Source organism: Littorina saxatilis, linkage group LG3 (genome assembly GCF_037325665.1).
Source record: "Littorina saxatilis isolate snail1 linkage group LG3, US_GU_Lsax_2.0, whole genome shotgun sequence".
NCBI lineage: Eukaryota > Metazoa > Mollusca > Gastropoda > Littorinimorpha > Littorinidae > Littorina > Littorina saxatilis.
In genome coordinates this window covers 42,508,519-42,535,611 of record NC_090247.1, presented here as the reverse complement: position 1 = coordinate 42,535,611, position 27,093 = coordinate 42,508,519, and the positions used below count along the sequence as shown (strand labels likewise).

Genomic DNA, 27,093 nt, shown 5'->3' with positions numbered 1-27,093 from the left:
CTGTTGTGTGTAGGGGTACTCATAGTCAGAATGTTCAACTCCCTTTTGTTTTATCCATTATACTAAGCCACTCTCTTTGTTCATACTGTCTGTTGTGCCTCGTGAGTTGTTTGAAGGGAGGTAATTATGACAAGATTTTGACACGGAGGCTGGAAGAGTTGTTACCCTTGGTCCACACTTTGATGTTCTCTCGGCGCTGACTGTGAAAAGTGATTTGATGATGAACTCATGAATTGATGTTCTCCATCGCATTAGGGCAAAATGTTTGCCTTAAAACAGCTACAAGTAGCTTTTTCTTTTCTGTCAAAGATGAAGACAATGGAAATTGTTGTAATGTAAAAAATTGCGTTTCAGAGGGTGTTAGCAGTAATTTACTTTATTCTTCTTAAATTGCAATTGTTGTTTGTGATGGTATCCATACTTAACGCTTACGTTGATTTTCTTCAGAATATTTCTGTAAACTTTTCCCCTCCCTCAAATATATATGGGATGGAAATCTGCCTGTAAAATTCTTGCTGATATGTGTCATAGCACAACCTCTTTGTCTCAGAGCAGAATGCTGCATGCACTGTTAGTGTGTCCTACATACTCACTGCACTCACACACACACAGCTGGCATAAGTCCTACTTTGCGGTTTTGACAGGCACATTTGACGGCAGCAGACGCCCGGCCCCCCAAAACCCATCTCCCTCCTTCCATCTCCCACCTCCTCCTATTCCTAGCCTCCCTCAACCACATACACACACACCCGACCACCACACACTCACACACGCTCCTCGTCTCTGTCTTTGGATTTTGCGTCCACGCATACACACAAACCCACGCACACACTACACACACACACACACTCACTCACACACGTACACGCACGCACGCACGCACGCACGCACACACACTCACACACACACACACACACACGCACACATACACTCTTTGAGGTTCTGTGATTCTGTTTCCAAGAGTACACTACATGTCAGCACACAGTGTATGCGGTATGATTATCATTGCTACATTGGTGGGAGGGCGTAAAGCAATAAAAGGGCAGGGAGCGTGACTCAACATACATCGAGGATGCAATGAGGCCGGGGGGGGGGGGGGGGGGGTCTGTCATGGTTGGGTGTTCTGTGACGGAAGCGCCGTCCACCATGCAACCGCTCTCGCGCTATCCGTATTCTCTAGTGTTGGAACTTTTAAAGTGTCAAGACCTGAGATGTTGTAGATTCAAAGAACACCATGTGTGGTACACGGCTTGGAATTGTACAGCTCCCATGCCTGTTTTCACTAGCTGGTGTGTGTGTGTGTGTATGTGCCGTGTGTGTGTGTGTGTGTGTGTGTGTGGTACGAGTGGTATTTTACTGTTACAATCTTTTTGATGCAACAGTTGTGTTCCTTTACTTTCTTGCACCATTGATATTGACAGGTCCTGGACATTCTCAGAATCAGAATTTTCAGTATATCATAAATCATTAATTTTTATTTGTTTGCCAGTTTGCTCTTTATTATTAATTTTGTCCTGTGCTGGAGTGAGACGATAAAAAAATGCATACTTGTGCAGGTTCTGTAAGATTTTATATTTGTCTCAGAATCATCATTTTTTCACATCTGCTTGGGAAAGTGAAGATTGGAGGTGGAGGTTATTGTTACTGGGCATTACTGCACAGTGCCACCCCCCTGTTAAAGACATGACATTTTGAACATTTACAGAGGCTGTGAACAGAAAATCTGCAACAGTAAGGTATTTAAAACAGAAGTCTTATATTAGGTGGTTTTTTTTAAAGGGGGTGGGGGGTTCCACTGTACAGCCATCCCCGGGGGGTTCACCTACATGGCAGTGAACTGGGCTGGAATGCGACACGGCCCCGACCCTGACCCCTATCAGCTGTGCCTGGTGACCCCATCTTCCCGTTCACACACACCGCTGCCCGCCCGCCTTGTCTTGCTGCCAGACAAGAGTGGGCGGGGCTAAGGGCTACAGTGGGCGGAGCTATGCGAATGAAGGGGGCGGAGTCTAAGCTTTGCGATGCTGGCTGCTTGGTTGGAAGTTTTGTATGCTTGTCTTTGTTGTGTTTGTTTGGTTGTTGTTGTTATTGTTGTTGTTGTTCTTGATAATTGTACTAGGTGGCGTTTTTCGTACCGTGGCAACAGTTGCACGAGAGGTGTCTGTGACAAATACGGCTTTTTCATTTTGTATTATTTTGAGTTATCAGATCGGGGTTAACGTTGGGAGTGTTGGCTGTCTTTTGTACGTATACACTTTTATTGCAGGAAGTGATGCGTTCGTGTAAAGTTCCATCACCTGTCCCCCTCTCCGCCCCCCTTTTGTTTTAAACTCCTGTACGTTCCTGAGTCGCGTGCGTGCGGGCGCGCGCACACGATTATCTTTCCTGCGTAAAAAATGTTGTGCGGTGTGTTTTTCCACCCCCGCACGAAGCGTCTTTCATCGTTGGGTAGAGTGTGTCTTGCACACGCCTCACATTCCGTCACTGGGTGCTGGGGAGATGCTGCTCCTGGTGGCATTCGTGTGGAGCACAGCTTTCCGGCCGATCTCTTGTTTGTGACAGATATTATGTGAAAAACAGGAAGTGACGGGGGGGGGGGGGGGGGGGGGGGGGGGGTTTAGCAGGAGGGAACGACTGTCGCAGGCCGGCACGTCATCGTTGTTTTTTCCTTGTTTTTTTGAGAGAGAGAGAGAGAGAGAGAGAGAGAGAGAGAGAGAGAGAGAGAGAGAGAGAGAGAGAGAGATTCCCTTTATGCGCACTATGTTTGTATTATTTCAAAATGAGTTTTGACTTTTGATTGAGTGAACATTTCTTTGAAAAAATAATAGTACTACTAAAAAAATTTTTATTTACAATAATCAACAAAAATATATTTCACTTCATATAATTATATCGTTTTTCTTTATCCTTTCCCTTCGCCGGGAGATTTTAGAATGAAAGTTCAAAGCACTAGAAGTAAAAAAAAATCTTGGCTTCACTCAGTGTGAACACATGTCAGGAAGTGGCCAACACCGAGTATCATGTATCTTTACGATCAAAACGAGCAGTGGCAGGCACCATGCTTTCTGACAAACTTCATGAATCTTGGTACCATTTAGTAGCCACGTCAGCCGTAGATAGCACGAAAAATTTACTTGACATAACGATGTACCGTGACATTTGTTGGCGTCGTTAGCAGTCATGCAACTCAGCTTGAATAAATGATATAATTATAATTATACTCAGAAGAGTTTGGTGGCTGTGCTGTTCCGGTGTTCGGCTTTATATTACAGCAGGGACCTATATTAGGTCTATGATTACAGGGATAGTATATCGTTTGACATCGGCTGTCGGCGAAACACCGAAAGCTGACGAAGCAAGTTAGTTTAAATCACCGAAAACTTTGCCGTCAATTGGGCAGGGATGTCGAACTTTTTGACTTTGGAGGAAAGCCTACAATGTAGGAAATTTGTTTGGCCATTTCGGCAAATTTGCTGAAGAAAATAACTCCCAGCAACACCCAAGGAAGAGAAGGGCGCTGTGGCGGGGTGGTAAGACGTCGGCCTCTTAATCGGAAGGTTGAGGGTTCGAATCCCGGCTGCGGCCGCCTGGTGGGTTATGTGTGGAGATTTTTCCGATCTCCCAGGTCAACTTATGTGCAGATCCCCCTTCGTGTGTACACGCAAGCGCAAGACCAAGTGCGCACGGAAAAGATCCTGTAATCCATGTCAGAGTTCGGTGGGTTATAGAAACACGAAAATACCCAGCATGCTTCCTCCGAAAGCGGCGTATGGCTGCCTTAATGGCGGGGTAAAAACGGTCATACACGTAAAATTCCACTTGTGCAAAAACACGAGTGTACGTGGGAGTTACAGCCCACGAACGCAGAAGAAGAAGAAGAAGACCCAAGGAAGACATGTTGTACAGCGATATTGTCTGTGGGAAGTAAGGGCAAACAGAAACAATATGTACGACTTGGAAACTTATCACAGGTTCCCCCCACCCCTCCCCCCTTACCCACACCCCTCCTTACCTCAAATAGTTGGCATTTCTTTTTAAGCGGAACATGAATTTGGGCTTTAAAAATGAAAAATAAATTGGGCTGTGAAAATGAAATAAAAATATAGAGAAAAAAAAACCAGTTAAGAATTAAACCTTGTTCGGTGGGAAATGGACATTTAAAAACAATTCGGCCGTGCTAGGCACATTGTTATGGGGTGTTCAAAAAGAAGAAAAAAATGTCCTCCAGTGACAACAACCTTTTGCTATTAGCCGACAGTTTCTTTCGTCCTACCACATATATGCAACCTGTCTTAATCTGCTCTGTGTGTGTGGGGTTCGGGGGGGGGGGGGGGGGGGGGGTAGAAGCGGGAGATAAAAACCAGAAACAGCGTTGAAGATTACAGATATCTACTTACAGACAACGTGAAGACTAATTCGAGCTCATATGCCACATGTGAGTGATAGACCTCTCACAGGAAAGGGACCCTGTTAGCAATGTTTAGACCACCAAGAGTTTGTGACCTGTGTTTCTCTTGATGAAGCATGTAACTCTTTATAGTCATACGAATAACTTTTAGTTTTAACTGAACAAATATAAGCTTGCAAACAAATAAAAACTGTTACAAAATATGTGGATTTATTTTAAAATTTATATATTTTTTAACAGCATTATCATATTCTGGATGTATTTCACGAGAGAGAGAGAGAGAGAGAGAGAGAGAGAGAGAGAGAGAGAGAGAGAGAGAGAGAGAGAGAGAGAGAGAGAGAGAGAGAGAGAGAGAGAGAGAGAGAGAGAGAGAGAGAGAGAGAGAGAGAGAGAGAGAGAGAGAGAGAGAGAGAGAGAGAGAGAGAGAGAGAGAGAGAGAGAGAGAGAGAGAGAGAGAGAGAGAGAGAGAGAGAGAGAGAGAGAGAGAGAGAGAGAGAGAGAGAGAGAGAGAGAGAGAGAGAGAGAGAGAGAGAGAGAGAGAGAGAGAGAGAGAGAGAGAGAGAGAGAGAGAGAGAGAGAGAGAGAGAGAGAGAGAGAGAGAGAGAGAGAGAGAGAGAGAGAGAGAGAGAGAGTTATCAAGCCCATTACCACGAGCACAATTATTATATAATGATTGTAATCTTAGTCAGTCAGACTTGTGACTAAAATGAGCATGCATAATTATTCGTGTGAATGGTGAATTTCAACACTGAGAAGGGAAAGTCCTTTTTATAGAACTTGCTCATTGTGGTGGAAGAAATCTCATTGATAAACAGTTACTATACACGTTCAGTCTCCTGACGCAGCAGTTTCGGTGCCGCAGTTTAGTGGACGCGTATTTATAAATAGAAACACCAGATGAGAGGTCTTTGGCTTCCGCAGTCTTCGACATCACAGGGGTTTGTAACAATCTTTGTTCGAAAGACTTTCCGATTTTAACTTCTTCTTCGGCGTTCATGGACTGAATCTCCCACTCGTGTTTTTCACCGCCAATTTAGGCAGTCATATTCTGTTTTCTTGGAAATTTGCGTTTTAAACGTTTTTCTATGACCTATTGGGCTATACTAGCCCATGCATCGGTACGGTAAGACACTGAGGAACTAGGTTCAAAGTAGTACATGTAGAACTTTGGAACACTTTAAGTACACATACACATATATGCTGTGATGGCTAGCTGGTTTGATTTGATTTTATAAAGTTAAAACGTCTCATTATTTTCTATATCCAAGAGACGCCAAACTAGTTTATGTAAAAATCGCAATTGACATATGAATGCAAAGCACACTTCATAACTGGTAGAGCGTAGACAGCTGAAGTGGCAGAATAAAGGACAGTTACTTTAAAAGAATGGAAAGTTCTTTGAGAGAGAGGGGAGGGGGGGGGGGGGGGGTCGCGAGCGGGTCTGTCTAAAACAAAGGCATACACACTGTACAAAAAATCATTGCTTTAGGGGTGCGGGCAATTCTACACACCGCTGACGAAGGTGGGGTCGGGAGGGGGTGTTGAAATAAATAAATTTAAAAACAACAACATGAGAGTGAGATGCTGTTGGCATGCTACTAACGTACGTACAAGATGATGCACAAAAACAGCGTTCGAATTTGTATGTGCAACAGTAGCTTTAAAGTTATTGTAAGTGTCATTATAATTACATTTTTGTGATTAACACACGCACAAGCACGCAGTCAAATGTGTGATTTTATTATTGTCTTATGGTTGACCATCGACCAAATTTAACTACTCTTTTTGTAAGATCCAAACGCCTGTGGCAGTCAACACTCGGTAAAATTCTAGAGGCCACATCATGAATGGAGTCTGGCCGAGACTAAGAGAAGGAAGATATGTGTGGGAAAGTGGGGGCGGGCGCCTTTATCAGCTGCGCCATCGTGCGACCCCTTGCCACCCACCGCAGCAGGAAGGTCGGCCGGTAGAAATAGAAAACACATTGCGGAACTAGGCACAGATAGCGGAACTCTGGTTATTTAGAGAGAGAAAACGTGTGTGTGCGTGTGTGTGTGTGGGTGCACGTGCGTGTTTGTGTCAGTTTGTGCGTGCGTGTGCGAGCGAGCGATTGAGCTAGATCCCCCCCTCTCTCTCTCTCTCTCTTTCTCTCTCTCTCTCTCTCTCTCTCTCTCTCTCTCTCTCTCTACGGGTCTATCAATTTTCTACCACCAATACCCAGGATTGATTTGTTCAAAACAAGTTAAGCCTTCTCTGGCGCTATGGTGTGGAACTCCATTCCGTCTGTAATAAGATCATTAACCTCACTAAAGAGTTTTAAACAAGCTCTGCATAATCATTTTATGTCTACCTAGATGGCTATGCTAGTCTTAACACGTGCACGTAGCTGTCAACAATTGGCAAAGCTTTATGAAATAAACAAATATGTTCTTTATTATATGTATTATGTGGAATTTATGTTGCGATTTTACATCATCATCATCAACATCAACATCATCATCATCATTATCATTATCATTATCATTATCATCATCATCATCATCTTCATCATCATCATCATCATCATCATCATCAACATCTTCATCATCATCATTTACACCATATAATCATTATTAGCATTAGTGTAAACGTTGGTATCGTGTGAATTTTACCGTCGATCACTTTACATGTGTAACCTCAATTAACATGTTGCATGTTTCGCTTTCGATTTGTATGTTGCTTACTTTGTCATGTTGTTGTTTATGTTTATTTGCTTGTTTGCTTACTTGTCGATTGTTTGCTGATTCGTTCGTTTACTTTGTTTATTTGTCATGTTGCTTTACTTGTTTATCATTTATTAGACATTTGTATTAGAAGTAAGGACCGGTTGTAAGAAAAGGCGTCGCCTTAAACCTCTATCCTTGAAAAATAAAGTTCCATCATCTCTGCTTGCGGATGTGGTGCAGCTCAGTCGTTGGTGCGTCAGCGTGCGTGCGTAGTTGTAGATTTTGTGCACGCGGATGCAGATGCAAACACAATTTGTATTGGTTGAGCAGCCTCTCTCGCTCTCTCTCTATTATAATTTTGTATAAGAAGTAAGGACCGGTTGTAAAAAAAGGCGTAGCCTAAAACCTCTATCCTTGAAAAATAAAGTTCCTCCATCATCATCTCTCTCTCTCTCTCTCTCTCTCTCTCTCTCTCTCTGAAAAGCGTAAAGCTCTTTTTGTACACGAACGGCGCACCACGTATACCGTCTGTCTTGCGGTTTTTCTTGCACGCTTTTGCAATGACAAATAACAAGACACCACCGTGCCATTTCTTCTATCCATGGTTTTGTCTTTTGAAAGCAGCCGTTACTGTGTATATCTACTGTTCTTTTTCTCCGAAGAGTGTCGATAGAACTAGAAGTGATGTATTTGTGTGTGTGTGTGTGTGTGTGTGTGTGTGTGTGTGTGCAACATTTCAGTAATAAGGCTTTCCAGCAGCTGGAGCCGTAACAAACAAACAAGGAACGTATCCTGAAGTTGGAGGCTCTCTATCTCTCGCTCTCTCTTAAACTTCAAGCATCTCACTCTTTCTCACTGAACTTCGGACATCAGTTCATCAATTTTATGCTGAGCGTGCTACTCGGCTTCCGTTCGTCTTGCCGTCCCTGACCCCTCCATTCATACTTCCGCTCACCCACCCCACACTCTCAGCACCCCAACCCCCCCACCTACATCCCTCCCTCCTCCCGTCCCACCCTCCATCCTACCCTGGATGTCCCTCCCTCCCACCCACCTGAAAAACATGACCTATCCACGCTCCCAGGTCAATGAAATACCAAGGAGGGCAGACGGAGTTGATAGTACATGGTGCTTGTCAATACAGAGGAACCCCCCTTCTAAGACCCCCCCCCCCCACCCCCCGACTGAAGACCCCCCCCCCCCACCCTCCCTGTCGTTTGAAGAACTTGTTCTGTCAGATTTGCCGTTCAAAACATAAAGATGTACGTCAATTGTGAGACTTTTTCCGTCCCCAGGTCTGATTTTGTAGATACTTTTGGAGGTCGTAAGAAAGGGATACCATTGTATTTCCTGGCATACACAAGGGAAGATGCTCTTTCCTTTGACTTTGTGACGCCTGTTTAGTAACCTCGGAATTTATGTTTTGCTTCGCTTTAGTTGTTGTATACCGTCGCAAAATTAGATGGTAGTGTTCATAGTTTGTGTGAATATGAAGGAGAGAGGCGCCTACAGAAGAGAAATCATTCTTACGCATGCATCCTCCTCCACCCCCCCCCCTCCCCCCACAAAATATGACCGAATGGGCTCCATTTAATATCTTTGAGGGATTTCAAAAAGTGCTTATTCTTATGTCTTCTTTAACTATCAGAACATGAGGCCTTTGAGGCAGATTTTTTAAAAGGGCCATGTTGTGAAAGGAGAAGAGATTAAAGAGAGCATATAAAAGATTATGTGCATCTTTATGTTCTTTTTTACGCCCGTTTTGAATGACAGGGTAAATGCCACTCGTATTTTGCGTTCATTTATGAGGAGGAAGAAAAACGTTATACTCTGAGTCCGCTTTGAATCTGCATCGACTTTCTTTTCATTACCTTAGTCTTACTTCCACCTTTGTGCCAGACACGCACGCACGCACGCCACACACACACACACTCACTCGCATGCACGGTCGCGCCAGCACATGCGCGCATGCACACACACACACACGCGCGTGCGCAGAGAGAGAGAGAGAGAGAGACATGCCGAGGCTGTAAGGGAAATACAGTACATACTCCGAAGGTGAATCCCCCTCGCGATAGTACTCGCACGAACTATCCTATCCCTATCCCATCGGGAAACACACTATTAACACTTTTTATATTTAGTCAAGTTTTGACTAAATATTTTAACATCGAGGGGGAATCGAAACGAGGGTCGTGGTGTATGTGCGTCTGTCTGTCTGTCTGTCTGTGTGTGTGTGTAGAGCGATTCAGACTAAACTACTGGACCGATCTTTATGAAATTTGACATGAGAGTTCCTGGGTATGAAATCCCCGAACGTTTTTTTCATTTTTTTGATAAATGTCTTTGATGACGTCATATCCGGCTTTTCGTGAAAGTTGAGGCGGCACTGTCACGCCCTCATTTTTCAACCAAATTGGTTGAAATTTTGGTCAAGTAATCTTCGACGAAGCCCGGGGTTCGGTATTGCATTTCAGCTTGGTGGCTTAAAAATTAATTAATGACTTTGGTCATTAAAAATCTGAAAATTGTAAAAAAAAATAAAAATTTATAAAACGATCCAAATTTACGTTTATCTTATTCTCCATCATTTGCTGATTCCAAAAACATATAAATATGTTATATTCGGATTAAAAACAAGCTCTGAAAATTAAATATATAAAAATTATTATCAAAATTAAATTGTCCAAATCAATTTAAAAACACTTTCATCTTATTCCTTGTCGGTTCCTGATTCCAAAAACATATAGATATGATATGTTTGGATTAAAAACACGCTCAGAAAGTTAAAACAAAGAGAGGTACAGAAAAGCGTGCTATCCTTCTTAGCGCAACTACTACCCCGCTCTTCTTGTCAATTTCACTGCCTTAGCCATGAGCGGTGGACTGACGATGCTACGAGTATACGGTCTTGCTGAAAAATGGCATTGCGTTCAGTTTCATTCTGTGAGTTCGACAGCTACTTGACTAAATATTGTATTTTCGCCTTACGCGACTTGTTTCTTCTTTTTTTCTTTTCTATCTACATCGTTACCCAACCCTCCGCACGAGTCACCTCGGTCAGTGAAAGTCCTCGAGAGACCAACAATCCAAAAGAACATCTTACATGTCTTGCATGCAGGCAGACCAGTGAGAAAACGCCGAAAAGCATCAAGCAGAGGAGAATGCCATCATGTATTTTCTCTCCTGGGCTGGAATGCAAGGAGTTGACAGATGTGTGCTGTGAACAAAGAGCCCGCGGCTTTTGATCCCTACATTTTCACACTGCACTGGTGTCTCCGTAAATCAAGTCACATCTCTCTCACTTTCTCTCTGTCAGTCTCCCTCTGTCTCTCTCTCTCTCCCCCTCTCTCTCTCTCTGTCACTCTCTCTCTCTCTCTCTCTCTCTCTCTCTCTCTCTCTCTCTCTCTCTCATATTGCCCTGACTCGTTTTTGACCGATTCAGCGCTTTAGCTGCGTTTTGTAGATTGTCTTTCCTGATAAACTCTCACAGGAAGGGAATTCTGCATGTATCTTCAGTGGGATACTAAGTTAGCCTCCCCCCCCCCCCCTCCACAATAAAGAAAGAAAGAAAGAAGACTTGTCATACAGGGTTTATTTGGGTACAGTTTGTTTTCAGCAACAGCTATATCAGTAGAAAAGATTGTAAGAGAGCGTTGATGGAAGAAAAAATACAACCAACCCTGGCAAACTAGGAAACAAACAAGCAACCAATCATGAAACTTCGGTGTTTACTCAGTGTAGCTTATCTAAACGTGTTACTCCTAACATCGCCCATCACCCTTATCACCCCCACCCCTCCCCAGCCAAATAGGTTGAAGGGAGGTTTAAAAAAAAACACAGCCAACCAACTTCACCCCCCCCCCCCCTCCCTCACATTTGTGTGGATTGGAGAGGGGTGCGAGCTGGTAGAATTCAAGGACAAAATTAAACAAAAACTCCTTCCAACCTTTTGACCCTGCGTGAGACATAATTATTCATTTATTATTTTGATGTCTTACCATAGCCTATTTTGTAAATATACAGCGCAGTGATGTATGGGTTAAAGGCACAGTAAGCCTCCCGTAAACCATCACAGAGCTCCCCGAGCGTCTAAATACAGTACAAGCATACTTCCATTTGAACGCTCACCGAACGGGAACATCCTGGCTGCTTTCTGTCGAGCGTGAGACATTTTCCAAGAATTTATTTTCGTAGACTTGTTCCGTTAACAACAACGGCGCCTCGTTTTTGCGCTAGGCCTAACTTTTAAAATCTAAATAATAAATTGACAGCTTGTTACACAAACATTCTTTAATCATAAAAGAATTCGTTTTTCATCAAGACAAGATCAGAACAATTCGAAGTTGTGAAAGTTTAAAAAAAGAAAAGCCCGGAAGCAGGGTCACGCAAGGGTCGTAGCAGACGACGGCCGGTTTATCAGTGCAAATCGCCGTTCCTCTCAACAGTCAAAAGCCATCGCTAGAGTTCTTGTGAACCACAGCCGTTGTTTCGTGCATAAAAAAACGTGCTATTGTAGATAAGCTCACGTCGAGTCGCATTCAAATGACTAACTATGACGACTGCATTGTGAAAAGGGAAAACTGGATCACACGGGTTCACGATGGCTCAGGGGTAAGATAAACCACGCAAAAATAAATTCTTTGAAAATTGTTCGCTCTTTACGGAGGGCACCTAGGATGTTCTCAATTGGTGAGTGTTTAAAAGAAAGGGTGTTTGTACTGTGTGTAAAAGCCTGACCGTATCTGTGATGGTTTACGGGAGGCTTACTCTGCCTTTAAAGTCATCATACCTAGCTGTGGAAAAATAGTGGGGATACAGGTCTGAAGGCTTCAGAGAGCAAGTTGAAGAACTTGAAGTGCCCGAACAATAAACTTTCATGGTAACTAGTCTAAGAAAACAAGTCAATCTTTCTGATTCCCCCACCCCCCCCCCCCCCCCCCCCCCCCCCCTTATTTTTTGCCTCCCGGCCCTGGAACTTGTTTTTTCTCGATTTTTCGAAACTTATGTTGTTGCCCTACCTTTCAAAACCAAGTCTCATTTCTCCATTCCTCAAACTGTTGCAGGTCTGAAGGCTTCAGAGAGTGAACTGGAGAAACTGAAGTGTCCAAAGTGTGACTTTCAGGGCTACTATTTGCAGCAGTATCAGAACCACATCGCTTCTCATAACGAAGACATACAGAAGTGCAAGTGCTGCAACTACCTCACATTCGACAAAGATGACCTCCTGCATCATTTCAAGGTAGAGGAAGAGAATCATGTGGAGAGAGTCGTATGGCACCACTGTTTATCATGCTGTTTTGATGTCTGTTTATTTCCAGTGACGTCCATTTTGACACTTTTTCCTCTTTAAATTTCAAAATATCCAAATGGCAACTACAGGAAGTTCTCTTTTGAAGCCCAGTCCCAGCTTACATGTTCAATGTGGTATACTTAGAAGCAGGAGTGTTTAAAACAAATGTTACCCTCAATTATCTGTTGTGCCTCCTCATGTCACACATGAATAGTACATGTAAATGTTGTAAGTTATTGAACCAGAGTAACCTTTGAATGTGTGCTGACAATCCTACATGTCTGTTTATATTGAAGAGTAGCTGTGTTAGATATGCTGATGGGAAGAAGCCAATTGGTCTGATTGGCTGAAATCACAACAAATCTCAATTTCAACCAATCCGACACCGCAGCTGCGTACCGCCCATTTGGGTGGCACTAAGTTTTGCTTCGTGCAACCCAGCCATGGACTTAAAGTCTTTGTTTTTGTTTTTACAGGAAAATCATCCGCGATGTATCTGCCACATATGTGACTTCATGGCAGAACACGCGTACATGATCAAAAGACACATGATGCGACACAACCAAGAGGGGTGCACGTGCGAAGTCTGTGGAAAGGTGTACAAGGTGAGGGCAATGTTATTATGATGGAAGCGTTTCTTGTGCTATTCATAGTGCCAAACTTGGAGTGTGCCTTACCCAAGCTGGGTAGCCCTGATTTTTCTATTTGGACCGTTGTGCTGGTTTCAAGCCCTCTTGTTAATCTTTCAATAGACCCGGTAGACCTCCGGGTTCTTTGCAAGTTCTATTGACTGTGGTAGGTGTGTAGTGGAGGGATGGATGGTCCTAACCACTGAAAAAGCCTGGCTAGATGAGCTTTATAATGTATGTCTGTGTTTGACTGGAAGAATGATGTGCAACAGTTTAATATATGGCTGTGTTACTGTTAGACTGGAAGAATGATGTGCCTCGCATGTCTTGCAGGACCAGTACATCCTGAAGATGCACGTGAAGATGGTGCACATGCCGGCAGAGGTGCTGTTCGAGTGCCAGGTCTGTGGCAAGAAGTTCACCCGCAAGGCTCACCTCAAGAGGCATCTCAGGATACATGACCCGGAGAAACCTTTCAAGTGTCCATCCTGTGAATACAGGTGCGTCTTTTTGTTTGTGCGTCATTGTTGGATATTCCATGTGTGTATACGTCAAGAAAATCATTCGCAAGGCTCACCTCAAGAGGCACCTCAGAATTCACGACCCAGAGAAACCTTTCAAGTGTCCATCCTATGACTACAAGTGCGACATTTTGTTTGTGCGTCATCATTGTTTTGTTCCAATGTTTGTGTGTATGTGGCAAGAAAATCACCCGCAAAGCTCACTTCAAGAGGCATCTCAGAATTCACGACCCAAAGAAACCTTTCAAGTGTCCATCCTATGACTACACGTGCGACTTTTTGTTTGTGTGTCATCGCTGGTTTGTCCATGTTTGTGTGTATACGGTAAGAAAATCACCCGCAAGGAGAAACTTTTCAAGTGTCCATACTGTGACTACTTCAACTAAATTGTTATCCTTTACCTTGACCAGAATGAGGTTTTGAATTGAAAAAGGACTGATACTCTCCTTGCATCAATAAAACAACTCTTTTTATCCTTCAAATGCACAGTAGTAGGTAAGACTGTGTAGTCTCCGTATATGTTAGCTGTGCAAAAGTAAGAAGTGACATTGTAAAAGTGGATTTTGATGTTGGTGAAATTAGGTATGAAAGTGGGATAGAGAGTCCAAACAGAATCTTAAATTAATGTAAAGATGCATTTTGCATTTCTTGTTTAAATTTGACCGCAGGGTCTGAAATCTATGTTAGTGCGCAAAAGTTCGAATTGACATTCTCAAAGTGGATGTTGATGACAATGTGATAAGGTATGACTGTGGGATAGAGAGTCCAAACAGATCTGAATGTAAAGATGTATTTTGCATTTCTTGTTTTCATTTGACTGCAGGGGCTGTGAGAGGTCGGACATTTCCAAACATCTGCTGATCCACGAAGAGCCGAGACATGTGTGTGAGCTGTGCGGCAAGGCCTTCAGACATGTCAAGAACAAAGAACTACACGTCAAAAGGTCTGTACTGTTGATCATGACGATTTCTTAAATTGTTCTAGATGGGGATCAGCGGTGATCCTAAGTGTATCAACTGTACGTCCCTAATAGGTTATAGTTATCTTTGAGGAGGTTGAACAGAATAAATCGGTCAGTCAACGGTGATGAATATAAGTCTTTAACGTTTTGCTCTAAAGGTATTATAAGAGATGTTTGGTCATTTTATTCCAGACATGTCCGTACAGTGTAAGACCCTTGTTAAAAATCGACTGCAGATTGTCTATATTCATGCAAGTTCTCATGTAAGGTTAAATGTTTACTGGTGAATTGGCAAGTCAGGTAGGCAATGTTACATTGCATTGATGCAGTATGGGAGGTATGATTTTGATCGTTTGCTGACTTGAAAGTGTCACAACTGACAAGGTTCCAAAATGCAATCATTCAATAGAGCGCTGTTTGGCCATGCTACGTCCTTGTCTGATAAGAAATATCTCTGTTTTGAACATAACATGGTAATATGTTTTCATTTAATATGCTTGGTAATGTCCTCCTCAAGTTTGTGTAAGTTTTACATGATTTTTCCTTTGTGAAAGTGTGACATGGTTTTCTCTTCTCCCTTTCCAGGCATAACGGCCAGAGGGACTACAAGTGTGGAGTGTGTGATTTTTACGGCTACACGTTCACAGACATCAGGAAACACATAGAGCGCAAACACTCCGATATCAAAACTGTGACCTGCGAGAAGTGCGCCATGCCTTTCAAGTCAGAAGCAGCACTCAGAGTGAGTAGAGACGAGAACACTACTATTGGAATTTATATCCGTGATGCATGATGGCTGGTTCAATGTTTGCCTATTCTCTGCTTTTTTGTTGCCTTGAGAAATGTTTATTTCCTAAGAAGTATTTGTACAGTTATTAATCTGCTGCCCTATATTTGTGCCCAGTTGACAAAAATAGTTTTGGTCAAATTGTCTTTCTCCAGTCTGTCAGCAAGTAAGGTGTATGGATGCTGTAGTAAGTTCAATTAACTCCTGCCAGTGTCAGATCAGTCGGATTCCAGAAAGTTTGGCAATTCGCAGCCAATGTCAGATTTGGCACATTCTACAGAGTCAAGTTTCAGTCAGTTTTGAATTAATGGGTTCCAGAAATTTCAACCCACTTTAGCGGTTGCAAGATCTAATGGATTACTTGCCAAGCAATAACTGTGTGAACTTTTTTGCAAAAGCCGTCTCCACATTGAGTTACAGTTACTCAACTGATTGTCAATTAATTCACAATGGACAAACTGGTATTTTGAAACCGAAATCCTTTTTCTGTCCTTGATTATAACGAACACTGATACTGCAGCAATTCCGTTATGTTAAAAAAACGTGACTTCACAGTATTATTCTCGTTCCAATGCCTACAGGAGCACCAGAAAGAGAACTGTGAGGTGATGATGATAGAACAAGCACTGGCCATCGCCACGTCTAACGGCGGCACCAGCCAGGCCACCATTCAGATTCCTTCGTCCTTTGCTGTGGATGGTCAGCAAATCATGATCGATGGTCAGCAGATCGCCGTGGACGGCGGTCAGGTCAACATCACTGTGGAGCATGTTCCTGGTAAGTTTGGATGGATGGCTGGGTAATGGCAGCATGGATGCATGGATGGCCTTGGAGTGAACATGAATGGCAATGAGGATGTACGCGGAAAATGGTTGATGGATGCGTGGATAGTGTTTGATTTAACATGAATGGTGATGAGGATGTACCAGAAAAATGGTGGATGGATCCGTGGATAGTGTTGGCTTTTGCATGAATGGTGATGAGGATGTACCAGAAAAATGGTGGATGGATGTGTGGATAGTGTTGGATTTTGAATGAATGGTGATGAGGATGTACCAGAAAAATGGTGGATGGATGTGTGCCAGTGGATAGTGTTGGATTTTGCATGAATGGTCATGAGGATGTACCAGAAAAATGGTGGATGGATGTGTGGATAGTGTTGGATTTTGCATGAATGGTGATGAGGATGTACCAGAGAAATGGTGGATGGATCCGTGGATAGTGTTGGATTTTGCATGAATGGTGATGAGGATGTACCAGAAAAATGGTGGATGGATGTGTGGATAGTGTTGGATTTTGCATGAATGGTGATAAGGATGTACCAGAAAAATGGTGGATGGATGCGTGGATAGTGTTGGATTTTGCATGAATGGTGATGAGGATGTACCAGAGAAATGGTGGATGGATCCGTGGATAGTGTTGGATTTTGCATGAATGGTGATGAGGATGTACCAGAAAAATGGTGGATGGATCCGTGAATAGTGTTGGATTTTGCATGAATGGTGATGAGGATGTACCAGAAAAATGGTGGATGGATGCGTGGATAGTGTTGGATTTTGCATGAATGGTGATGAGGATGTACCAGAAAAATGGTGGATGGATCCGTGGATAGTGTTGGGGTTAACGTGAATCGCAATGAGGATGTACCAGAAAAATGGTGGATGGATCCGTGGATAGTGTTGGGGTTAACGTGAATCGCAATGAGGATGTACCAGAAAAATGGTGGATGGATCCGTGGATAGTGTTGGGGTTAACGTGAATCGCAATGAGGATGTACCCAGAAAATTATTATCTATTTTGTTCTTTGATTGCTTGAACGTACGTGTGTCTGTGTATGTCTGAATGTGTCTGTCCCTGTGTTTCACGTGTGTGTGTGTGTTTTTCTGCTATGCTAATATTTGAATATTATAGAAAGTACTTTCTCTAACCAGCACGTATTCAAACAGTTTGGATTTGATTTCCTCACCACTGTTTCTCTAATTCTGTCTCCTCCGCTCTCTCTCCTAAACCCACGTATTTTCGATTTCTCAGTCTGTTCCTCTCATCACTGCCCTCCCTCCCACCTCCTTCCGCTCGCAATCTCTCTAGTCCAACCCCCCTTCCCCTCTGTACCAACGTGTGTCGTCTTTTACAATGGATATAAACTTTGTTTTTATCAAGGAACACATTTCGTTGCATGTTGCACGGCTGCCACAACCCATCCTATCTGACCAGTTGATCTTAGTCACGCTGCGGCCAAATCTCTTGACTCCTATCCCTAACCATCTCTACGGGCGCCAAGACTTGTCCTACAGTAACATGACCATTTGATCTAGATCACGCGCCGGTGTAACACGAAATTTTTACTCCACGAAACATTTACTCCGGAGTAAATATTTCGTACGAAATTCTTACTCCGAGTACACTTTTCGTACGAGAAAAGAACTCCCCAAGGCACGAAAAAATTACTCCCTCCACGAAATTTTTACTCCCCATTTTTTTTACTTCCAGTAAAAATCTCGTACGCAAAAATGGGATGCGGGCGAAGGGATAATGCCAATAAGTGATCTCGCGCAAACAAATGTCGCGCTACCCTCCTTCCACCCCTTCCAACACTAAGACTAACAGGGGACAAGGGAGTAAAAATTTCGTACACCTGGCAAGGGAATTTTAATTGCTCGTGTTGGGGTGAAGTAATTTATTCGTTATTTATTCGTCAGGGGAGTAACATTTTTGTACGAAATGTTTACTCGGAACTCACCTGTCTTGGGGAGTAATTTTCTCGTGCAATGGGGGAGTGCTTTTTTCGTAAAGGGAGTAACTTTTTCGTACGAAATGTTTACTCCGGAGTAAAAATCTCGTGAGAGTAATTTTCTCGTGTTACACCGGCCAAATCTCTTTACCCCTAACTCGCACGACGGGTGGCAGAAACAAATTCTTTAATCAGTCCGGTCTGAGTTCAGTCACAGACCGCACAGAACACAGTCTATTGGGTCAGAGACTGAAGACAACACCGGCACTTGAACACAGGAGGTGCTGTTTATGGTTCCTTGGCCCGGCTGAGTGACCTCAAATAGTATAAAATCAAATGTCGGGTTCAGTCTGTTTTGGTTGCCTTTTTATTAAACGTTTTAACTAAAATGTGGAGGTAATGAACAGACAAAGCGAACCAGAATAAAATCCTAGCATGTCCAGGATGGGCCAGTTAATGAACCCGAAAGGACGTTAACTCTAAAGATCGAATGGGGGCTCTCTCTCTCTCTCTCTCTCTCTCTCTCTCAGATCCAGTGTCCCGCTAGTGACCCCATTTCCTGAGTGACCCATGACTCCCGTTTGAGAGTGCATTGTCCAGCGGGCGGTCAGCGCCAGTAATTACTGTCGTCTGGATCCTGGTGACCTAACCCTTGACCACTTGATTGCTCCACTTAGCTCCCTCGCATGCAGTTTGCTGCTGATGAGAATGCCCTTCAGGATGATAAATATGAGAACAACCTTTTGATATTGTGCATCGGCGTTTGCTATTATGATTGTGAAAGCTTTTTTTCAACCGTGCGTGTAGGCTTATATGTGTTTGTGGGTGTGTGTGTGTGTGTGTGTGTCAACTGTTTGGTTGTCGCGGTTTGGCCTTGTTGTTTATAGGAGTCTGAAGTGGTTAGGTGAAGGGACCAATATTAGCTTCATGTCTTTGTCTGACCTGAGATGTTCATGACGACATTTTCTTTGTTCTCCATACATGCCTCTTCTCCTTCGTTCTCTATAAATGCCCTTCTCCTACGATCCTTCGTTCTCAATAAATGGCTCATCATTCTCCTTCCTTCTCCATATGCCTGCTCTCCTTCGTTCTCTATAAATGCAAATTTCTTTCTTCAGAATACACTACCTGTGAAAAGTATTTCCAGAGAACAGTGATCCTCATTCCAAAAAACGCTGTTTGAGCAGGAAGTCGTATTTCGCAGAGGGATGAATATATGAATGAATAAAGGAATAGGAAATGAAAATATGAACAGATAAATAAATAAATACATAAATAAGTAAATAGTAAATACTTCTGAAGAAAGAAAGCTCACACACACAAAATACACACACACACACGCACGCACGCACACGCGCACACACACACACACACACACACACACACACACACACACACACACACACACACACACACACACACACACACACACACACACACATCTTAATAGCTCAAGATGCCCTCAGTACAGTACGGATACTTACCTTCCCTGTAGTTCCACAGATAATGATAATAACAGACCACACTAGACTATCACAGTTCGTGGTCAGTACGAAGTAAAGAGCTAATATCACCATATCACTTCGGGTATCAGTTCACGTCAGGTCATGTTAGTACAGTCGAGGAAGGCGGTCCAGTGTTGGAGGCAAAAGGCCTCTAATTGCTGTGAAAACCGTGACTTTTGGCGTGTTGTGGTGGACAGTTGGGGGAGGGGGGGCTTGGCTTGTCCGACGAATGACCACCGTGGCGAGAACATGACTTGCAGGAGGTGACTCAGTGTGAGTTAGAGAGTTAAAGTTAAGGTGTACATGCATGTACGATTTCGTGTTCAGTTCTGATGGAAGGCCTTCTCTGCTCCTCGTTCCTCCGCCCCGCCCCGCCCCACCCGCCATTCTGTCCCTTGTATAAAATAGGCCTGTCGACGTTTTTTTTTTTATCTCTCTCTCTCTATCGCCCTCTCTCTCCCTCTCTCTGTCTCTCTCTCTGTCTCTCTCTCTTTCTCTTTCTCTCTCTCTTTCTCTCTTTCTCTCTCTCTCTCTCTCTCAATTAATACGCGTTTGGTTTAAACAAGGTTTTATTCAGTTAGACATGGTACAGTAGTAAAACAAGAATTAATAGGGACACGAACTCAAGCGAACGCTTATATTACGTACCCCGTGGGGGGGGGGGGGGGGGGGGGGGGGAGAAAGAACGATAGAGACATGTAGAGAGATGAAAGTAGCAAGCGCATACAAAAGAGAATGAACATCGTAAAAATGCGCGTTTGAGGCCCTGCAGCTTGGGAAATAAATTTAGATTAGCAGGTATATTTTGTGTGTTGTGAAACAAGAGCTTAATGAATTGATGCTTCAATTTCTAAATAAAGATGAGGTGAGATCTATGTTAGATCACTTTGGGTGATGTTTACTAGAGAAAAAAAAGCACACGTGGAGATCCAGGGAGAGCAAACACATGACAGCTCTGAACGGAGTTCATTGGAGTCATTTAAACGATACCGAACCGGGGAATAAATCTTCTCTTTATTACAGTATTTTCTATTATCAAAGACAATACCATTCTAAGTATGTATCTCATTTCCTCACCCTTGCTGACCCGCAGTTCCAAAGATCTTAACCCTACACCTTTTTTTTGCAGAAGAGGACGAAGACCAGATGGTGGAGACGACCATCGCTGACATCGTCACGTCATCCGGTCACGTGATCGACACGCCCGACGGCGCCATTCACATTATTCCCAATGGTGAGGATATAGAGGAGGAGGAGGAGGTGGACCTTAAGTCTGAAAGCATTGGCCTCGAATGAAGAAGTTTGAAGGAGAAGAAAACTGTTTGGTTGTCCAGTTACGTACGTTACACTCAAACGGTGATGCCGCCGAACAGTGTTGATGCTCAACACATACGCCGGTCGTGAGGATGCATCGACACTATTGGAAGTTGTCTCGTCTGAACGCTCTTTCTCAGAGAGGATCGACAGCAGTGTTGGGACAGGGGCGGCAAACTTGGTTCGTCTTGTATTTATTTGAGAACGGCCACACAAACGGTGATGCCGCCAGAGAGCGTGTGGTCGAGGGAGAAATGGCTAGTGGAAGCAAATGGGTTACAGCCCGTCACCTACGCTGGTCCTGAGCTTGGACACAAGGAAGTTTACTTTGTGAAAGAATATTTGGTGTATTCCAAGCATTGTCCAGTGGTGAGCAAACACGCTCCCTTGCGTTGACTGACAAAGTGATTGACGCGTTCGTCTTCCATCTTTGTCCTTGAACAGTCTTCAGTTTTGCCGAAGGGGAACTGAAATCGCTTGAAGTGGTCGAGTTAAAGATACCTTGCTTCCGGTATAAACTTGTGTAAATCACGATGGAACTGCCCAGGTTTAAGCACAGGACGAGCACATTGGGCACGTACCAAAAAGCTGAACCCCAGCTGGCTGGTGTTTGTGCAGATTGGGATTTTTTGCTGAATCACCGTACTTTTGTAACAAACATTTATACCAATCTGCGCAATCTATTCAGCCACAATTTCCCACTCTGCACAGGAGCTGCGACTTCTGTCTTGTGTGTGGCGCACGTTAAATGTCAAAGCAGCACCGCCCTGATATGGCCCTTCGTGGTCGGCTGGGCGTTAAGCAAACAAACAAACTCTGCACAGGAAGAAGTCTATTGAATTTTGGTATGTTTCCAAGCAGAATTTGTTCATTATGTACAAGCCTGGAAAGATCTGTGGTGGTGTGACTCTGAGTCTGTATCAGACTAGCGACATTTTAAAAATAAATTAAAATTATTTTCAATACAATATTGTAGTGGAATTAATTTAACTTAAAGCGACACTACAGTTGATCTGTTTCGAAACTGTTTTGGCGGTCACTTGAACAACAGCTTCAACAATTCTGACCCGCGTCTGAGCCTTCCAGGGTTCGTCTTTCCCTCGAGTAACATACTGACATCTTCAAAAAAAGAACAGAATTCTCACAATCTAACAGTTCGTTTGTGTGAACAAAGGATGAAAGACGAATAGATTTATTTTGTGAATGTGTCTTTTTTCTGCTGTTTTTGTTTGTTTGTCGTTTTTTGCATCGTTGAATTTCTTGAAGGCAGCTACAGAGGTGTGTGTGTGTGTATGTATGTATGTGTGTGTATATTATGTGTGTATATGTGTGTGGGTGCGCGCGCATGCGTGCGTGACGGCGGGTGTGGGTGTTTGTGTATTTATATGCGCAGGCGATATGACTGAACTTTGATGCAATTTGAGCGTTGATGAACATTAACGAGTGACATTTGCTGATATTAAGGTTACTGTTTCTGTTAGTTTATGTTTGCTCACCCATGCACCGATGTTAAACCCCCAGTGATTCGTAGTGTGTCGGTTTGCAATAATATTGCACAAATAAAAGTATAAAGAAAAATGAATCTGCCGCAGTCGTCATTGTGTGTATAGTTATGTGAATAAATTGTGACAGTGTGTGTGTGTGTGTGTGTGTGTGTGTGTGTGTGTGTGTGTGTGTGTACCCCCGTTTCCACAGGTTTGGTTGCCTAAATCACCATAAGGCAACCATCCACACGTGGATGGCAACCTAAACTCTGGATGGCAACCTAATTGTGTGGATGGTCGCTTCATTTAACACCGTTAAATTGACTTTTTTGACGGAAAGAATGTCATAACAATGTTCAAAATGACATTCTTTCCGTCCTCTATAGGCGACGAAATAGGTCAAATTTTGTGAATTTTTTAGTGCAAAATTCTTCGATGCCGGAGCGAGTACTGCACCCAGTGCTGTTGTAGTGCAAGTGCACTAGAAAGGCACTACACCCAGTGCCGCCTCTTAGGTAACCATCCACACTTTAGGTACGTGTGTTATTTGGATCTAATTTCGTTCACATACTTTCTATATAGAGTCCGGGAGGAACAAAAAATAAATTGTAAGTTCGACTAAAATTAAAAACAATTTTTCATTTCTCTCTCTCTCTCTCTCTCTCTCTCTCTCTCTCTCTCTCTCTCTCTCTCTCTCTCTCTCTCTCTCTCTCTCTCTCGCTCTCTCTCTTTGACATAGAAAGAAGCCCGGAGACAGTACCGCGTTAGCTTGCCTTTCAGCTGAAGTTAAGTTACCCTCTAGAATTACTCGCTGAATATTACCGTTAGGCACGCGTCACTGCCATACTACTTCTTTTAGCAATACAGTGTGGTTCTGTGAGACGTGCTGGCTGAATGGGTAAAGCGGGATAACGATAGAAGAAACCCATAACTTTAGAACATCTATTAAAGTGATTAAACGTACAATACTCGAAATCATGCATGGTCTCTTTTTTTTAATTTTTTTTTTTATATCCAAGTCGCTTCACCCATGTAAGTTTGCGCGAAGTAATACAGCCATAGCTAATATGGTAAAAGAAGAAAACGTAAGACTGATACGCGACCAAAGTGTTTTATCTTAACAGTTTACGACAACACACACACAATCACACCACACACACACACACACATACACACTCAAACAACACGATCACACACACACAAACGTATGCACGTGCGCACAAATAAACACTCGTGTTTCTCTCCTTAGATATAAAGGTTAAAATGATCACTGCCGAAGGCTCGAATAGCATTAAAAGTCATTGTTGACAGTCATTGCGCGTAATAATACGAATGACGTCACCCTCGGCAAAGCCACGAGTGACAACTTTTATATTTTTACGTACTGCCACGGTAGGGATATAATGCATACAAAAGGCATCGGCGGGAATATAACCGATACGTTTTTATCACTAAAAACAAAATATATATATATAATTATATTAAAAAAAAATCAACAACAAAAAATCCTGTTGGCGTTGACAGATTCACCTGCCGCATTTCCACTTACAGAAAGTAATGCAATAAGTGTGAGCAATTCTTGTGCCAGAACCGTCCGACAGATCGTCTTTTATGGCCGTGTGCATTTCAATTTGTCTTTGCCAAAGAGCACAAAGGTGCTGTCCCTTTTTGCGTCATTCTAGAAAACGAGTCGTATACGCTATCGTTATTTCTCACAAATCACAGCCAGGGCCTTTTGCAACGGAAGCCACCTTTCACAGTTCATGTAGAGCTCAAGTGTGAAATTACAGATGAAAAGTCGTGAAACACCCATTAGAAATTCCTTCAAGGTATGAAATTATGTATAACGATAAGTCGGTAACAGCTGGAAACCTCTCAGGGTCATCTCCAATGTTGTCACAGTGTGAATTCAAAAAACAAAAAACAGAGACAGAGACAGACAGACAAAGACAGAGACAGACAGCGACAGCAAGGAGGCGAGAGAAAGAGAGAGAGAGAGGAGAGAGAGAGAGAGAGGGGGGGAGAGAGAGAGACAGACAGACAGACAGAGACAGAGACAGAGAGAGAGAGGGGTATCGGGACCAGAGACGGAAAGATCGAGAGAAAACAAATCTTGTTTTGATGGAATTCTTGCTTCTTATCCTGCAGTGTCGGTTTAATAGCAGATTCAACGCGGCCCTGTTGTAACGGGCGGATTGAAACACAGGCACCGGAATCCATAAACCTAGTGCATTGTTATTAAAGACACCTTGTAAACCGTCTTTCCAAGTCACCATAGATCCACCCAGGCTTCCATGTGGCATAAGAGCATCCTTCAACATGGACACATACCAAAAGGTCAACAGCTTAGCTGTTTTCTGTGCTGAGTGGGATTTAAAAAAATTTTTTCTTCTAAATTTCAATTCTTTCTTTACTATTTATTCATTCCTTCCTTCCTTGCTTTCTTTCTTTCTTTCTTTCTTTCTTTCTTTCTTTCTTCTTTCTTTCTTTATATATTAACCTATTTTATTCATTTTTACTTTTGTAATTGATTAATGAATGATTGTTTTAATTATTTATTCATTTATTTGTTTATTTATAAATGTGTTTATTTATTTATTTATTGCTGAGTTAATGTTGCAATTTATCCCTGAGTCAATCTGCAAAATGAAAAAAAAGTACGTGATAAATGACTACTCTGCAAGGGATGCACCATGCTGCTGAGTGTTTGGTATGCAGTCAAGCCGGATACTCTCAAACGATGTAAAAGCCTGGACATATCTACGGTTGTTTACACAATCGTTTACACGGGAAGGGAGGTGTCTTAAAAAAAAAAACCGCCCGATTCACTTTGTTGATGGAAGAAGAAGGAGAAGAATCAAGAGCGATTCATTTTCTTTGATTTATTGATCAATTGATTTATTGATTGATTCGTTCAATTGGGAGTGGGACTGGCAGGGCACACATTAACAGTTTATTCAATACATCAGTATTTCAGATTCTCATTTGAAAGAGAGGATGATATTTCAGAGTCTTTATTTCTACATATTGGCTTTTTTATATATATTTTTTTTTAATATAAAACACACACAAAAAGCAACAACACACAATTAAGTACGTACCTAGTTTCGAAATCTCGATGTCAAGATATTTGGGTTTCTGCGCAAGGCATTTTTCATATATTTTTAATTAATGCTCTTTTGTGATTCGTGTTCCTGTTGTGCAAATCTTTGTGTCACGATCAGCGTGTAAATGCAGACGGTTTAACAGGTTGGAATACAGTGGCAGCTATGGCAAACGCGACAAGAATTTCACGAATCGTTCCGAATCGCTCATAAATGTCAACGTTTGCCTTTTAAATCTCTAACTGCTTTTTTTGCGCTTTCTTTTGTGTCCATATTGTGTGTCTCTCTGTCCATGTCTCCGTGTCTCTGTTTCTTGTGTCTCAGTCTCTGTCTCTCTGTCTTTCTCCATGGCTGCCTCTGAGTCTCTGTTCTCAAGTTCTTTTTGTGACACACACACACACACACACACACACACACACACACACACACACACACACACACACTCTCTCTCTCTCTCTCTCCCTCTGTCTGTCTCTCTGTCTCTCTCTGTCTCTCTCTGCTCTCCGCTCTGTCTCTGTCTCTGTCTCTCTCTCTCTCTCTCTCTCTCTCTCTCAGTCTCTCAGTGTGTGTGTGTGTGCGCGCGCGCGTGCGCACACCACCGTCACACCGTCAACAACAACAACAATTCAACAACAACAGCAACAGCCGCAACAACACACAACAACAACAACCGCAACAACCCCATCGCCGCCACCACCAGTGCTATTATCATCAGCAACAACAATAACAGCAGCAACTACAATCTCAACAAGAATCATAACACGACCAAACTGTTGACTCATCTGAAAGGTCACTAAGGTCGTTGAAAGGCCACAAGAATAGCCAGGCCGAAAAGCGACAAACCAACAGCTTGACGAGCAAATTCAACACACAAGAGCGCCCTCATATGTGCTGTATACAAACACAGACAGACAGACACCGAACCCCTACCCCCATTCCAACCTACCTCACCCTCCACCCACCCACCCACCCCCACCATGAAAACGCGTATATTGCAACTCCAGTAGCAGGCACGCCATAGCACGTTCATGCGTGCGCAGTGACACATATCTAAAAAACCAGACGGTCAGATATATAGATATGCAGACAACATCACAACACTCGGATCACCCCCTCCCCAAAACATCCGCTATCCCCGAACGCAGCCTAAAGACAGAAACAGTGAGCCGGACAGACAGACAGACAGACACTGACACATACACATACACACACACCACACACACACACACACACACACATACATACACATACACACTCGCACGCACGCACGCACATACACACTGACACACACACACACACACACCACACCACACCACACCACAACACCACTGACAACCACCTTTTCCCTACCTGTTCGCCACTGCCTAACACCCAGGTAGGTATACTTGTCAGTGTGTAGAGCTGTACCTGATTAGCCCAGGTAAGGTATGCAGTGGCGGCCCCTTTGATGTGCGGTGGGAGTGACAGGTAACAGGTAGACGGAGGACAGGTGTAAGGCACGACTGTCACACTAAGTACTGCCTTTTTTTCGCTGCATTCCTCGCTCGCTCCCAGTCCCTGTGTTTGTGCGCGAAGTCACTGAAAGAGTCGTAAGTGCCATGTTTGGAAACAGTAAAAACAAAAATTTAAAACAAAAATTAAAGAAGAAGAA

General features: G+C 43.1%; 1 protein-coding gene across 2 annotated transcripts in view; it reads left to right on the top strand.

Moving 5' to 3' along the window:
- The window catches only part of LOC138962414 (uncharacterized), a 38,540-nt gene extending 16,104 nt beyond the window's left edge, over positions 1 to 22,436 (top strand). For both annotated transcript variants that reach the window (XM_070334216.1, XM_070334217.1), the window contains exons 15-21: positions 12,180 to 12,355; positions 12,883 to 13,011; positions 13,369 to 13,535; positions 14,380 to 14,499; positions 15,103 to 15,259; positions 15,886 to 16,081; positions 20,670 to 22,436. In XM_070334216.1, coding sequence (XP_070190317.1) covers positions 12,180 to 12,355; positions 12,883 to 13,011; positions 13,369 to 13,535; positions 14,380 to 14,499; positions 15,103 to 15,259; positions 15,886 to 16,081; positions 20,670 to 20,836 — 1,112 coding nt within the window. In that variant the 3' untranslated portion in view covers positions 20,837 to 22,436. The remainder of the gene's footprint in view (positions 1 to 12,179; positions 12,356 to 12,882; positions 13,012 to 13,368; positions 13,536 to 14,379; positions 14,500 to 15,102; positions 15,260 to 15,885; positions 16,082 to 20,669) is intronic.
- The last annotated feature ends 4,657 nt before the right edge of the window (positions 22,437 to 27,093 follow it).